The 15628-nt window shown below is 37.9% G+C and overlaps 1 protein-coding gene and 1 long non-coding RNA gene across 5 annotated transcripts in view; one reads left to right on the forward strand and one right to left on the reverse strand.

The window, feature by feature from the left end:
* LOC111332360 (uncharacterized) overlaps positions 1 to 14938 on the reverse strand; it is a 51157-nt gene extending 36219 nt beyond the window's left edge. The window contains exons 1-3 of one of the 4 annotated variants that reach the window (XM_088744241.1): positions 14775 to 14938; positions 12464 to 12590; positions 54 to 251 (exon numbers count right to left, since the gene is read on the reverse strand). In XM_088744241.1, coding sequence (XP_088600367.1) covers positions 54 to 242 — 189 coding nt within the window. In that variant the 5' untranslated portion in view covers positions 243 to 251; positions 12464 to 12590; positions 14775 to 14938. Of the gene's footprint in view, positions 1 to 53; positions 252 to 343; positions 670 to 3480; positions 3498 to 6647; positions 6773 to 12463; positions 12591 to 14774 lie in introns of those variants that run through there. The other 3 variants (XM_088744242.1, XM_088744245.1, XM_088744240.1) reach the window with 3 other exon arrangements.
* On the forward strand, positions 6820 to 9506 carry LOC148716322 (uncharacterized). The gene is made up of 2 exons (XR_015995074.1): positions 6820 to 7679; positions 8439 to 9506. It is a non-coding gene; the product is annotated as an uncharacterized LOC148716322 (long non-coding RNA).
* Positions 14939 to 15628: the final 690 nt, after the last annotated feature.

Consider the following 15628-nt stretch of genomic DNA (forward strand, 5'->3'; position numbering starts at 1 on the left):
CCCGCTGTGCAATGGTTTCTGAACAAGTCAATAAGTAAAGTTTCTCATCTTACCGCATTATTTTTGATCTTTCGATCCTTCTGTAAAACGCCTTGGATTTCCGGCAAAATCATTCTCATAACTTGCCTCTTCAGTTCTACAAGCCGGTTGTTGCATTTTTCACACCAAACGCCAAGTTCTCGAGGAATTTCGTTCGGCTTCGTGGACGTCCGTGAGTGGCGAGGAACTCCCGAAGCACGCATGTCGGAAATCTGAAAATAACGAGAAAGGTTGCATAAGTAAGCTTCAAAATATTGCATTAAAAGACTTCGAACAGAAATATTATCCTCGATAACACATTTACCTGAGCAGCTACACGATTTGTACCCTCGATAAACTACAACAAACCACTGCAGCTGTGAGGTATAAATCTGCTTAACGTTTTCAAGAGAAATCCTTCGCTAATCCTCATTGAAGAAATCGCTTCAAAACCGTAAACCATTTAAAAGCGGGTATATCTTGCGGCCCACAAGAACAACTCTCCGTTTAGTCGGTAATCAGATTTTTGTTTCTTTCTCGAGTGCGCCGCTTTTGGAGTAGTAACTTGAGCACCGGAGACGCTTGAATGGAAAACGTTTTCAATTCCTTTTGAGAACATGTCTTGATAATTATCGGGCGATGAAAGGTTTTGAATACTCTCCAGATGTTCTTTGGGAGGACCTCTCATGCTGGTCACGATAGAGACGGACAAAACATCACGCCATGATTATTTTCACGTCGAATTAAAATGGTTTTCCTTGAGCCAAAGAAGGCAATCAAAACTTAGCTACATCGTCAACAAGCGGAATAATCCACCGTCGTGTTTCTTTTCAAATCACGATTTCTCGACGAGGATCTTTTCGCTTTCAGCACCTCCAAACCCGGCATAAATTTAGCGTAACTATTAAATAACACAAAGAAATAAAAACATCACCAGTCTGTTTTTTTTTGTCTTCAACGATGTTTCACCTTAATGAAGCTGAGAAAATATAATGTAATTCATGCTATGAGGCTTGTTTTTATATGTTTGCTTGTTATGACCAGACCCAACCCGGCCAACCGGTTTTTATAACTTATTTCCTAACTTCTCCCATACATTCTTATAACAATCTTTCCTCCCTGCAAGGACAAAATGCCTGTAGTCATAACAATATCTTAGTTTCGCTGTAGCTCTCTCATCCTGAAAATCTTCTGTTTATATTATAGATTTATCAGCGAATAGCGATAAACCATATGGCCAAGAGTTGTTGGCGTCAGTCGTAGATTTAGAACAGTTATCTCGTCAACTACCAAAAGTTACAGAAGTGTTCAAAAGGTGTGAAATGAGGACGACTCTCACTTGCTTACGAAGAACAAAAAATTCACGCAGAGAAAACCTCGTCTACTTTATGAATTTGCTTGCCGGGGTGAAACAAATGAAAACAACACAGTTTGGGGGCAATCATGCTTTGTCCAATTTCTCTAATGAGAGAAAAAAAAAGCATTACAGGTCGATTAAAGGAAGTGATTAATTAGCTCCAACCGGAAGTTACTGATACATGACGTCTGCCAAGAAAAGTCATGCAAGTCATAAAACGGGTGGTGGTGACCACGACTAATAACTACAAATGCGCCCTCCAAAATATCCAAGAATACAATACGGTAAGTCGTTGCTATAACGCTTTAGTTAAAGAATACCACACATTAGCTTTTGACCTCAAATCATTGAACGGGCTCGCTAAATGTTACTCGGGGCTGCGGTTGTCTCAATGCGCTTTGGCAGACATTTCACAAAAAGCCCTTGATTTTTGCAGACAACGGAGTGCGTAGCTGTTTTTCAAAGGTCATGATGGCCAGTCAAACTTCATGGAATGTTCTCGCATGGCAATAGAATCTTCATTTCCTCCACGCGCTCAGACAATAGAACAATTTTTAAACAGTAACTCGAACCAGAAAAGTATTTTCCCCTAGAAGTTATTCGTAAAGAAAACCCTCGAGATGAAGGCATGGAAACGTTGAAAAATAAAAGTTGAAATCTTACGCTTTATTGACCAACGCAAGTGGTTATTTTTCACTTTCAATTAATCTTAAGACAGGTAGCGATGAACGGCTACATCAAAATTTTGACAATGAGATTGATTTCGATCGACGCTTTCATGATACCACTATATCTTCTTAGAACAATAGATTTAAAAGGAGCTCTGTCAGTAGTTTCGTCCTTATGTCACATTTGTCAACAAAACTAATGGAGAGCCGTCGGATTTTTGATAGATAGTAAACAAATCTGCGTGGCTGTGAATAATCGTTCTTTGTGTTCTCGCGTTTTTGCCATCAGCTTGGGTGTGACTTTTCCACACCTTGAGGTTGCTTCTTTGGAGGCTTTGAAATCTGGATTACCTCAAAGATGGACTTCGTCTTTGGAAAAAATCTATAAAATTCGTCAAAATAACTGACCGAGATCTTGATTTTTGTCGCCAAGATCTTTGTAACCAAATTGGAAATTTTTGCATGCAAGCACTCCAGCCCATTAACCGGAATCCGAAGTTGAAAGGTCGTGCCTTCTTCATGTCATTAACTGACATAAAATTTCCCAAACGAACAGTCTAGTAAGTAACCGAAATGAAATACATGCTCGTTAAAACAAGCTTAAATTTTGTTTATAAACAGTAGGCAAATTATGTCGCGCTAACTGGTATCATTTGAAGAGTTCCTGAAAAGAGGAAAAAACTCAGGCACATTGGCAGGCATATTGAAGAGGACCGCAAGAGTTACTGAGTCACAACATGTTACGAGACCTTGCAGTTAACCAGCTTCATTCAATTCCAGAAGTTTTCGATGGAAGAGAGAGAGTTCGTTAAAAACAGTAGCCGACACTTCAATCAAATTTAGAACAATTTTTCCTGCGAGACCTGATCCTGTTGCCCATTTTATCCGGCGAAAAGAGTACACGAAATTTCAAAATTGAAGTTGATTTTCGCCCTGTCAAAAAGCACAGATAGATGAACGCGAAAATAAACTAAATAAAACTTGATCGACAAGGAAAATAGCATCAAGTAAATAGAAGCTGTGCTTGTTTCTTTTCCGAAGAAATTGTCAGTGATCAATTCTACTCCAATCATTAAAGTGCATTTTGTTAAATATTTTCTTTTAAATATTTTCTTTAAGGACAATTGAGACAAGCTCTAAGAGTCAATTATCCTAATCATCTAATAAGAGAGGATTAAGTTTGTGTCAAATTTTACAATGACATACTGTTTTTTCCTTCTTCAACAAGAACCTTAGTTTTCCAAACGGAAAGAGAGGATAAAAATAACAGATAGAAAGATTGACTAACACTACACTTATCTGAGGCAAAATAAATACGATGGATCATGAACTGTCAATCATGAGAGGCGCCTTGAATGAAAGATATGTTTTAAATGACATTGCACCTCAGAACGTGATGTGAAAATTAGAAGTACAAAATAAAACTCTGGGACTCACCTTCGCACCACACTATAGACGAGCTCGTTTTGATTCGCGTAAACTTTGTTATCTCAAAGTTTAGTCGTTCACTTTGAGAAGTGTTAGTACCAATTCAAGTAAATAAGGAAATAGTAAACGATGCATACATCCTTCAACTTTAAAAGCGGCAGAACAAACAAAGAGATTAAGTTCAAGTATGCGATTTGGCACACTCCGCCTTGACGATAACATACCGGGAGGTATCAAAGTGAAGTGGGGATGACAGAGACAAAAAACGAGTCTGAGAAGAATCTCAGGATAATTGATTTTTTATTTTTTTGTCAATATTACGTAATAAAAATGAATATTCAAATGCAAAATCTTAAAATAAAAGGCGTTCTTATAAGGCCTCTGCATTGCCCACCCCTCCTCCCCACTCTCAAACCACTCCCCTCCCTCGTCCCCATAGTAGTGTTAGTGGTCGATCCCCTTTCAGTATTGGAGATCTTATAGTCATCTCACAGAGGCCAAGGACCTTCCTAACAGTTCTTGAGTGGCATTCCTTCAACATTCTGAGATTTTCTAAGAATTTTAGCAATGTACAAAATAAGAAGGTAGCCTTTCGCAGTTCTTTATCAAAATTTCTTGTAGTCGAACAGTTTTTAAAACCGCACGGATCATCTTATTAAGTTGCTAGTCCTAGCTTGTAACAGTCACCTTTCACCCTTTCGAAACTGCTCGCTTCAGTATCCTCATACCCCCTCTCAGATCCTACTGCACCCCCCGCCTCTGTCCCCGACATGCAAACATACACTTTAAGTATGTATCATTTCTCTCTTCGCCCGTGTTACCTACGGATGACAATGCATTCTTGGACGCTGATTTTTTTGTTTATGCCGTGTGTTTTTAATTTTTTTTGTTTATTTTTCCAATTTTCTTAAAAAGTAAAATGCTTTTTGCAAAAGCAATTGAAAAACCTCAGCTAATTTTTTCACAGATGGAAAAACAATTGTGGTTCTGGAATTAGATTGAACTTTCACGGCGGTTTACAATTCTGTTTGAATTACTTGCCGATCCAATAATGGTGCGGTTTTTTTTTTTTTTTTTTTTTTTTTCACGTCTGTGAAGAGTGGCACTTCAAAGGTTTCAAAAGGTCCCCAGCGATGCGAAGACTTTTAGTGCGCAGTTTACAGGCTGTTTGTTTTTGTTCAGTTTGGGTGGCATATAATTAACCTTTGCAGAAGAATAGGATGTAGTTGGAGCATCTACCTTTGAACGAGTGGAAATTTAACCTCTGTGGGAAAAACGCACTTGGCGTAAGTACAAACGTCTGGCCGCCAAAGTTCGCGGCACCTCATAAACCTTCACGGCGATCGGTCGAATAACAAACGTTATTGCACGACCAGTCTGATATCCCCATATACTTCTAGGATATAGCTCAGAAAAAGATAACTGCAGCTTTCGACTTACATAGTGAAGAAAACATTGCTTTTCTTGTCTAATCTTCCGATATATCCTGCTGTGTTCCATGCAGGTCACTTAAGGTCAAGGAACTCTTTACTTTCAACCCTCCGGCGAGGAATATGAAATTTGTCCCCGAAAATTGTCTGAATTTTTGGGAGTGGCAATCACGGAATGAGAAGGATTTCTTCCAAACTTTTATTTTGTGGAAAGCCGGACACAGAACAATTTTATTCGACGTAGATCTAAATGTCTTTAATTTTGGATGTATGTGTATTAGTATGCAAGTTAGTCATTTTCTTCGAAAAAGTAAACTGAGGATCGTTACGAACAGGTGCGGTTCAGACAGTTTAGAAATATGGACCGAAAAAATTCTTTCTCCAAGAGCGAAACCGCAGACATTAACACAGTACCACCCGATATATGACTGTTCGCAAAGTAATTGCATAATTCAAAAGTCACATTGCTCATTGAGTTGGAGCAAGTAATGGATCCCAAATATAAAGGAAAGATAATATCAAAATAAGACTTTGCTAGGTAGCGTAACCCCTAGAAATGATTAACATGTAACTTCTCCCCATAATATCCGTACATCATCCAGCAAACAGGTAATGAGAATACTCAAAGTTATCAGGCAAAAGTTGTTATCTTGATCCAACTCCAAATTCTGGGAACTAATTCACAAAGAAGTATATAACAGCTAGAGGGGGGAATTAACAACCAGATCTTGGGATGTACACCAGCACGTGCAAGGAATATGACAAGATAAGATGTGATGCGTTTGTATGGGCAAGCCATATGCCCCACCCCCTAAGGGGTTAATTTATTTGACGGGTCATTCGGGCAGGCTGTACCTGAACAGAACACAGTTCCTTATTGCGTAGCTTAACTTTGCAAGAAAAAGTTAACCACGAAGGGTCACAAAAAACAAAACAGAATGTTAGGAAAATAGTACTACTTAGTTCCAAGTACAGCTTCGCCGTGAAGGAAGCCCAAAAATGTGATTATGAAATTCAGAAACAGAATAATCGGGTCTCGGAAATACGACGAACTTGCAAGAATCGAGGAGACGCAAGGCTGCGGAGATCGGAATCGATCTTTACTCGGTTGACATCGATAAATAATCGTCGGCAGACCAAAACCGCAAAAAATCAACGCTCATAACATAATACATCACTGTCATCTTTAGATATTGACAGCTTTTAAGTTGGTGCTAAACTGCCAATACATCTGTTTCTTTGGCGACAATTAGGCGACACAAAAAGGAAAAAAATATGTATTAAATTAGGCATACAAATGAACGTCGCACGAATTCTCGAAACATCTATGTATGTATACTTTTATCTGTTCAGGCCTTAAATCGGAATCGAGTTTTAGGTTTTGAGATGCATTAAATTCCATGAGCAAGGCAAATGAATGGACGGTTTTTTCTTCCTACACCCGCGAATTTAGTTGTTGCAAGCAATGACAAGGTGGCTTTTCCTATCCGCGAACCTCAGTTAGATTTTAAATAACTACCTTTCAAAAGGAACAACGAAAAGTTTACTTATTACGAATTAAGAAATATTTTAAAATGCGCGATTTAGGTGAAATAGCTAACAGCTTACCCAAGAATCGAAAATCTAACTTTCCAAGCACAAGATAACACCATTAACTTTTGTAACAGTATACGTTACAAAACAAACCTCCAGGCTTTGTTCCATTAGAAAACCATAACAAATAAAAAGTTCTGTTAGCTGACTTACCCTAAGCTTCCTTTTTGTGAAGGTAGTTTTGGTTTTTTAAAAACTCTGCATGACTGCCTCCGCGCTCTTATCCACGAGCCGTTACATTAATCTTCTCGCAACAGACGCCACTTTCAAAGACTTACGTGATAAGAATGCAGTACACTGTTTGTTATCAGAATCTCGAACCTACACGTCCAATAATGTTTGTTTATCTTTTCACAATTATGTTTCAGTCGCCCACACTCGACCTCAAAAAAACTCGTTAAAAGTAAAAAGGGCGTGGCTATATATCAACCCGATTGTTATCTGCACACAAGTGACGCAGTTTAAAAATATGATACTGAGCTTTTTGTATCTCTTCGCATCAAAACGTTTGTCTGCCAAAAAATTGCCGATCACCCTCGTACAAGCTTTTACGTGAGTAATTTCTCGAGTCGATGGTAACTTATCCGGTATCCAGTGCTTTTCCGGTTGTTTGCAAGCAGATTAAACTGGTGATTCATGGTGATAAGTGTACTAAAGTTAGGATACTTGCAACGAAAGGAAACTCATTAGGAGCTATTGAGACAGAAATGCGATAAGTTGTCAGCTCAAAGTTTTCTTTTACCAGAGATAACGGCCTCAAGGAGCTTTTACAGACATTTTCTTTGTCTTAAGGTGCTATGTTGTGAAATATGAAAGATAAACGTGAACATATTGGATTCAGTGGCAATTTGATTTTATTTAAATAGTCACGGTGGAATTGTTATACAAATACGAACCATCAAAACCACACGCACAAGAAAAAGCATGTCTTAACAGCTTAGAATCGTTCATATGGATGGATGATCGCGATTTTTCTTAACAAGTTCACAAGCAAAGGACTTGCCACAGCAAACGGTGCCGAAAGAGGTAAATCAAAAAAGCTTTCACAGGAATAGCTGCAAACTGACTGTTACGTGGGTCTCAACTGCACACTTCACTCTCCTATGTAGCATGATTAGGACCAGCAAAGGAAAGCACTACTCAGAATGGTCATTTGAATGGTCACAAATCTCTCAGACAAAAAAGGTTAGATCCGTTTAAAATTACCAAATTTGATTTCCAGGCATCCATGGTGGGTCTTGGTTGAAAGGCATACCGACTTCATGTAAGTCGTCAAAACAAAACAAAGGTTACTCAGCGAAAACAGGGAGATAAAACCAGTCTGATCGTACCATACTTGAGTATATAATTATTTCTCTCTCTGGAGAGCACGACTTGGCGAGGAGAGAGACATTACCAGAACATCGATCTAAATTTATATAAACGAAACTGCATTTTCATCTAAACGTAGCATTGCATGAAACGAGGGTTTACTGATGAAAAGAAAAAGTACAATGGACGTCGTTACAGCTACATAATGATGACAAACGTGAAATGTGCACTGATAACAAAACATTCTTTTGCATGTCCCTTGATAAACAAATTCCTTGAAAGGAAAGGTTAATATCTCGTATGGCTTTGAATGGTAGTAACAAGATATTCCAGCCTTGGGTATCTGAGGGTTTATTTTCATAAGGGACTAAAATAGACTAATTTAGTTTACAAGTGAGGTAGAGATAATTGATCCGGAGTTTAATTGAAGACTTTTATTTTCTTGGAACTTACTGAAGTTTAGCCCACTGAATAACGACGAGTAATTGACCACGGATTTATAAATAATCATCGTTTGCGAATTCACATACACCAATTCAGGAACTTGAAGCGTCAGAAAAAATGGTAAAACCACTATTTGAACTCTGCACGAGGACCAACATACAATTCACAATTGTTTCGTTTGCATGTTAGGAACCTACATTTCGACGAGATGGATGCATGAAAGCGTGGCAAGCCGGAGATTATAACTTCTTGAGCGTAGTGAACAAGAACTAGACGGGTCTACAAGACACAAGTACGTCCCATTAGCTTCTGTACGTCTTCGCTTCACAATCGTTGGAACACCTTGAAAAACTTAGCCCAAATTTCATGTTTGTCATCCACTTGATTTACTTTTTAATTTCAGTGCTTTTTCATCCTACCGAAATATTATTTTGTGATTTCCTTGACTCTAAAAGTAACTTCGCATGTCGGAACAAAAACGAGTCAAAACTGTATTGGGACGTAGTGTTTTTAAATAATAAAAGCTATGAAATCAAGCAGGACCTCGCTTGAGAAAATTTGGAGCGAAGTGACAATTGATAACTGCAAGAATACGCTTTGTGAACAGTTGATAGTGACCTATTAATTATCGTGTCCTCAATTATTGAGGACACAATCAATAATTTGATGACATGAAAATCCCTGCTACAACAGATGCAGAAGGGAGATTTTTTGTTTGTCAGTCATGAGATGGCCAAATTTTAAATTCTCGCAAAATTCCTCATCTGATCTCAACGTGTTACATTCAATTCCAAAGTTCCAAAGCTCCCTAGCCCATAATATTCCTTGGGCCAATTCTTGATTCTGTCACTCCTCTTAGTAGTCTCCCTCGCAGCCGTTTTTTTTTTATGTCACGCAACGCTCCCCCATCTTTTGGGGGAGCGTTGCGTGACATCCAAAAAAAAACGGCTGCGAGGGAGACTTTCCTCTTAGAGGACAATTTCAATATCAACGCACTTTTCTCGGAAAGCCCAATGGACTGAAAACAGGTTGCGGTTGTTGCATCTCGATAACTTTTTAGTCTAAATCAAGCTAGTTATTTGTAGTTTATTTTCATCTTCTTCATCCTTGGCGATCTTGTTCGTTCCTGTTTTATCATCGCTTCTCAAGTATTTTACGTACTTTGTGTCTTCCCCGATAGAATTCAGCTCACAATGTAAACTACTGGGTTACCAGTAATCGTGTTAGCTATTAAAGGTTATTTATTTAATTCCTAAATTTACTGTCTCTTTCAAATTGAAGACACCAGGCTTTGCACGTCACAGAAATGACACCTCAAATAGTCCCTAGATAACTCGAGAGGTCGATCCATATTAAAGTATTTTGCTCATCTCTGTTTTGCTAAGGGGGACAAAAGTTCACGCCGATAACCATCTTGAACCCCCGTTTTAACCTTCATTGTTTCACCACTAATCTTTTTTCATGCTTTTCTCCTATTTGGTGCCTTAATTAAGCGAAATCTCAGTGCCATCTTGCCTGTAGCGAATTCAACCCGTCTTGTTTATTAAAGGCTTAACCATTTTAGTGGAAGTTAATATCCGAGTGCCCGAACTTGTCTTCCAACTTCTTTGTTCCTGAAGCCCTACTTTAATATTCCGAAACCTCTGAACTATATATATATATCTCCATGGACCTCCCGCGGAAACATTCCAAAACTTTGACTGTGGTGTACGTTCGTTGCCTAGTCTTAAAATTCAGGAAACTGGGTTCACATCTCGACCCAAATTGTCAATATTTTTCTTAATTTAGGAAACTGAATTCACTTCTCGTCCCAAATTGTCAATACCGAGTCAAATAGTTGCTGATATCAAAATATTTATTATTTTTGTTTGTTTTTTTTGCTTCTTATATATGAGATCCATTACAAATCAAAATTTAGACCCACCTTGAGTTATCAGTGATTTGGAACTTAGTCAATTCATTTTACACGACTGAACAAAAGGAGTAACTGGGTGTAAAACACTAAACAATAGCTTATTGTCCAGGGATATTTCGTGGGCAAGTATGGAAAGACCCCACACGTCTTCGTGCACACTTTGCATGAAAAAAAAAAAAAAAAATGCGTACAGGAAGCACGAAGAAAACTGTGATTATATTTCTCGTAAACGCATTTCGAGCTGTAGGATGTTTTTCAGATGCCGCAGAAATAAAACTGATTTTGAGATTATGGGCTGTGGCAAGTGAACATTTTGTCGTTTCAAGACGCTTTCGAAGATGCAAAAAAGTCTTCATTTTGGGCATTACTATTTCGAGGCAAATGTGTGAGACAAAATATATCTGATAAGCTATCAAACTGCTAGCAGATCTTAAAATCATTTTAGCCCACACAAGTGGAAGGATGTAATTTCGTGGTGTGAAAAAAGTCTCGGAAGGGCTTAGCAAATTCCAACACGATTTAATTTTCACCAGGTAATGAAGTGTCTGGGAAAAGGTTGCTTTGGCAATTTAAAAATCATATTTTGAAATAACTTCACCGGCTTGTCTTCGATCATATCTGAAAGAAAGGAAACTGTTGAAAGGCAATTAGATCAAGAACTCAAAACTGTTGTCGTCTTGTTGTCGTACGACAGTTAACTATAGAGAAGAAAGATTTCTTTTGTGTAATTTCTAAATCCAGCTGAAATACCAGTCGCTGATGGCTTGCTGGTGAGGAGTCAGCTTGATAGATCTTACAGATGCTGTTTTTAAGAGCAATATTATAAATTATACACTTTTAAAACGACAAAGTCTGGGTTTTTCGCTTGATTAGTTTTGTGGTTTCCTTTTGAACACAGGATTGACCACCATTTCCTACCCAAGGGAGTGTGGGTGAGGGCGAAATATTTCGTTCATTATTTACGGATGAATTCTACTGGAAAAATTAAAACATAAGTGCACGAGTTGTTCATCACGTTAAACAGTACGTTATGAAATGTTGGAACATGCACTCCGAGCCAACTCGGTCAAAATTGGAAGCAAAACAAAAACGAAAATTGTCTCACCTTATTGATGGCCGACCAAATCAAATCTGATATATATACACATTAGAACTTCAATTCCCCATAGATAACCTTAGAATATTTAGGTTATTCTATGCCTTCGGGAGAAAATAACGATGTTGCTCTTTATTCTTTGTGAGGAGAGGAATGAAAGAACGTCTTCAAAATTTGTGGTTGCGTCCGACAGGAAAAACAAAAAGATCGCCACAAAAAGAGCAACGATAATAAATTTATTTACCACATGCGTGCAAAAACACTACCTTAACGACCACGAAATACAGGAAATTTCACAAAGAACACCTCAGTCTTACTTCGTCGCCTACGGAAACCGTAAATCTATTGCAACAAAGCTATTTATTCCGCCTCAAAATATCGGCGTGTAATAGAGCTACTGTGCCTAGAGTTCACGATTTGTTTTGGTCGTTTGTTAAGAAAACCATGTTACTTCCGGCGAGAGTAAAGCCACAAATACTGCTTTGCTGATGGAGAAAAAAGTAAAATGAAAAACGAGGTCAAGGATAGAGAAAAGTCCGAGTAACCATTTGCCAACCTATGATGTTGTTTTGAACATGGCGCGATTGATTTTCATTGACTATGTCATTAACAGCGTTCAGGTGACTTTCCTTCCCCAAAAAATACGAAATAGCCTTGTTCTTCAAAAGAGTTAACACCCCGGATGTACGAAATGAAGCGTGGTTCATTACTGAGAAGGCCATGCGTCGGAGGAGAGAAGATGCATGCAACATAACGACCAAAAGGTTCACTAAATCTATTGAATCTATTCATTCTTAGAAAGTAAAAATATATTCAGTATCATTTGAGATCTCTACGTAGTCTACAAAGTTTTGGGTCTTTATTTGAATTTTCCGGTTGATCGATGTGGTTCCATTTCATTACCTCCTTTGACTTGAGTAAAAAAAAGGCGTGTTTATATTTCTCTAGACAGCGCCATTTACTAAACAAAACACTTGAAAAGAAACGTATCGCCAATTGTAATGGAGACACAAAATGATTTCATCTGCTTTAAAGCTAAGTTCAGTCTGTGGTTTTTCGAATAACTGATGCATTCGCCTGTTATAAGCCCATTCAACTATTCAACAGTATAAACTGTAAACTGACTAAACTGACTTAAACCACAAATATATAGCAAAACAGATCTTACTAAGGTCAACGAAAGACGAAATACGTTTTACTCACCAATCTAGAGACGAAATTCCCTCAGTTTTCCAAGTTCAGCTTTACTTCTATGTATTCGACCAGCGTTTTCAGAGTGTCCCGTCGCGACAAATTGGTGCCCTCAAGAGATCATTTCTTGCGAAGAAAACTGTAGAAGAAAATAGAGTTACGGCACCATGTTGTCAGTCCACCCTGAATTTCCATGTTCACACTTAAAGTCACCATTCCTAGCATGTCTTTTTCCTTGTCACCCCTACGTACTTGAAAATTAATCAAAGTCTTTGCTTTTCTTCTAGATGGTTTCTCTCCATGGCCAATTTTAAAATAATGTCAACCATTAAATTTTGGCTCACCACAGAACCTTACCTCTTGACTGGTGACCACTGGTTGTACATGAGAATTTTGCGTTACATCATGACGATATCAACAGTATGGTTATTTCTGGGCTCTCACTAATTATTTCCTTCCAGTGTATCAAAGCGCTTTTTAATTGAGTATCGTAAAAACCAAAACCTGAACAATCGCAACAGCCAATCAGAAGTAAGGTAAACGTCACAAGGAGAAAACGAGAACTCAAACTGAAAATAACCAAACTGCCTTTGCGCGGGAAAACGTGTGTGACAACTCGCAGTCGGATTTAGCTTATGATTTGATTGGTTGAAAAAATGGCGAATGTTTTCTGAATCAATCACAGAGCGAAGGTGAACTTTATGTAATTGTGACACTTGCGAATGTATCTCGTTTTGAAACTCGTTAAAATTCATGGAAGTAAAGTGGGATTCAGTGTGGATGAACTTGGCGTGTATAAATTACAGGAGTTTGAAAATCTTTAGGACTTACTCGTCTCAATAGATAAACTGAACTTTTATATTATTCAAGGAGAAACACATACGACTAACACGTGCGAGCGAATTTTTTAAGTTACAAATTCTTTTTTGAACAGTTTATTATAATTTTAGAAACAACTTCAAAACGTATCTCGTGTAGATGCCGTAAGACCAGGACCAAATCTGTAGCAGCCGCCAATCCCAAAGAAGGAAAGATCACTCGGAGCCGACGGAAATGAAGGCAGGGAAACTGCTTGAAGTGCGTGTGCATGCACAAAATCGTAGTTTAAATCAACAACTTTCCTCTATGATCCGTTCTTATTTGGCGATGGATATATTAAAAAAAGTCATTTTGGGTGTTTATGTGTTGACTGGAATAAAGCAAAGACTGCTTTTGCAGATTTTTTATCTACATCTGATTGAGACTTTTTATGGCCAGGTACCGGAAAACGAAAGGGGAACTTACAAGTCAGTTCATGGTACAAGTATGTTGCCAAAACTGCTCTGCAGAAAGTAAACCTCTTACCTTAAGCCACGTGAACAAGGTACAAAACAATCATTGTCTTAAACTAAGCTGTACAATCTTTTAACATAGATATATGTACAAAGATCGCAATGCGCAAAGCGATTAAAATATTTAATTCAGCTGCCTCTTTGTCTCTTTTCAAATACCAAACAATCTACTGATAAATCTGATCAAAGGTCTTAAAGACCGTTTAAAAATATTATTGAACTGAATTAGTTACCTCGCTTCCTGTTTTGCATGTATATTTCATTCCCATAGGATTTATTAAAGTGATTTGTGCTGCTTTCAACTTGCATCTATCAACATTTTTGTCGAGTTCTTTCTTATATAAAAAAAAAAGTTAACAAGTATATTGGCCACTTTTGGGATAGTAAGGAAAGCGTTGCGGGAGTTGCAAAACAATGCTATATCTTTTTAAAGCCTCCTCGCTGTCATAGAAGTGACCTTTTAGAAAGTTGATCTTTGAAGCACTGAGACCTTAAATCGAAAACAAGCAAAGTAAAAAAAAAAATTGCGAACAATAGATTAAACGAGACAAATTCACCCTCTTCTTCGCTAACTAGTTTCCTTTTTCGAAAGAAAAGAGAGGGACGAAGACGAATTTGTCACTAGAGAAAGTTGCACCAAACTTTTCACTGTTCCTCGAGAGCGAAAATCGCCATTGAAATACAGTTGATCGATATCTAATGCTCTTGACACCGTCAAAACAACATCATTTTCAAAAGATACAAAGCCGTAGCTGGGTCAATAATGTGTTAAAAATGTGAATTGTATCTCAGATCTTTTATAACACGACATCACTGATCAAGCACTCCCTTGAAAAGATCTATTTACTCGTAGAATGAAAGGATGTTTATGCAACTTATAACTTTTAAATCCTTTCAGATTCATTCATTGTTTGTTGCACGCTAATGTTTGGAAAGTTACTACCCCAATCAAGTAATCAATGCAGAATTCATGTTTGTGTACTTTCTCTTACCTTTTACAACGTGCTGTGCTCGTGTCAACAAGAAAATATTTCGAGGTATGCATTCGCGGTAATGTTCAGCATCAAAGGCAGTCAGAACAATTGTTCGAAATCTCTTGACACATTATTCAGCTAATGTTCTTTTCAAATAATCCCTTTTCACCGCAACAACAAAACTGGATGACGTAGGCCAATAATACAGTTTGAATAACCCAAGTTGAAAATTAGCTACGAAAATGTAGACGTACTTCTAAACAGAATCGAAAAACACTCGCGACATAGCAACACAGTCACTGTCTCGCCAAGTACTTTGATTAAATTAAAACGAACCGCTTTCAGTCAAGCCACGTGAAACAAGCTTTCCGGCCATAAGAACAACTTGTTCTATGGTTACGACAATTTCCGCTGTCGGCTTAGTTTGAAAGAATCTAAACAATGCAGTTGGTAGAGTCTTTGTGGCTAAGTGGGAAAGCAGGGTTTAAAAAAGAACTTCATTACTTGAAGAGCCGTTCACGAGCTATACTTTGAATTTTCCCCTGATAATGGCCATATTTTAACAGTGGGTCATTCACTCGACACAAATTTTATCACTTGAAAATGCGTGACTGCAATTACAGCCTTGTTTGTACGCTTCCTTCTAAAAACAAGCAGAGCAGCTAATTGCGGCAAGCGATCCATTAATTTTGTTTGCTTAATTTAGAAACTATTTAAAATAGGAACTCGTGTTGAAATGGTTCGAGAAAAGAATGCTCAAGTACACCTTTTTCAATTCACTAACCAACACTGAGTACTACTAAAGAAGCTGCATGTACAAAAATAATACCAGCCGGATAAAAAATCCTAAGTCCTGTGGTTTTTGGCGGAGA

The sequence above is a fragment of the Stylophora pistillata genome, chromosome 14, assembly GCF_964205215.1.
Source record: "Stylophora pistillata chromosome 14, jaStyPist1.2, whole genome shotgun sequence".
In the NCBI taxonomy this organism is placed as follows: domain Eukaryota; kingdom Metazoa; phylum Cnidaria; class Anthozoa; order Scleractinia; family Pocilloporidae; genus Stylophora; species Stylophora pistillata.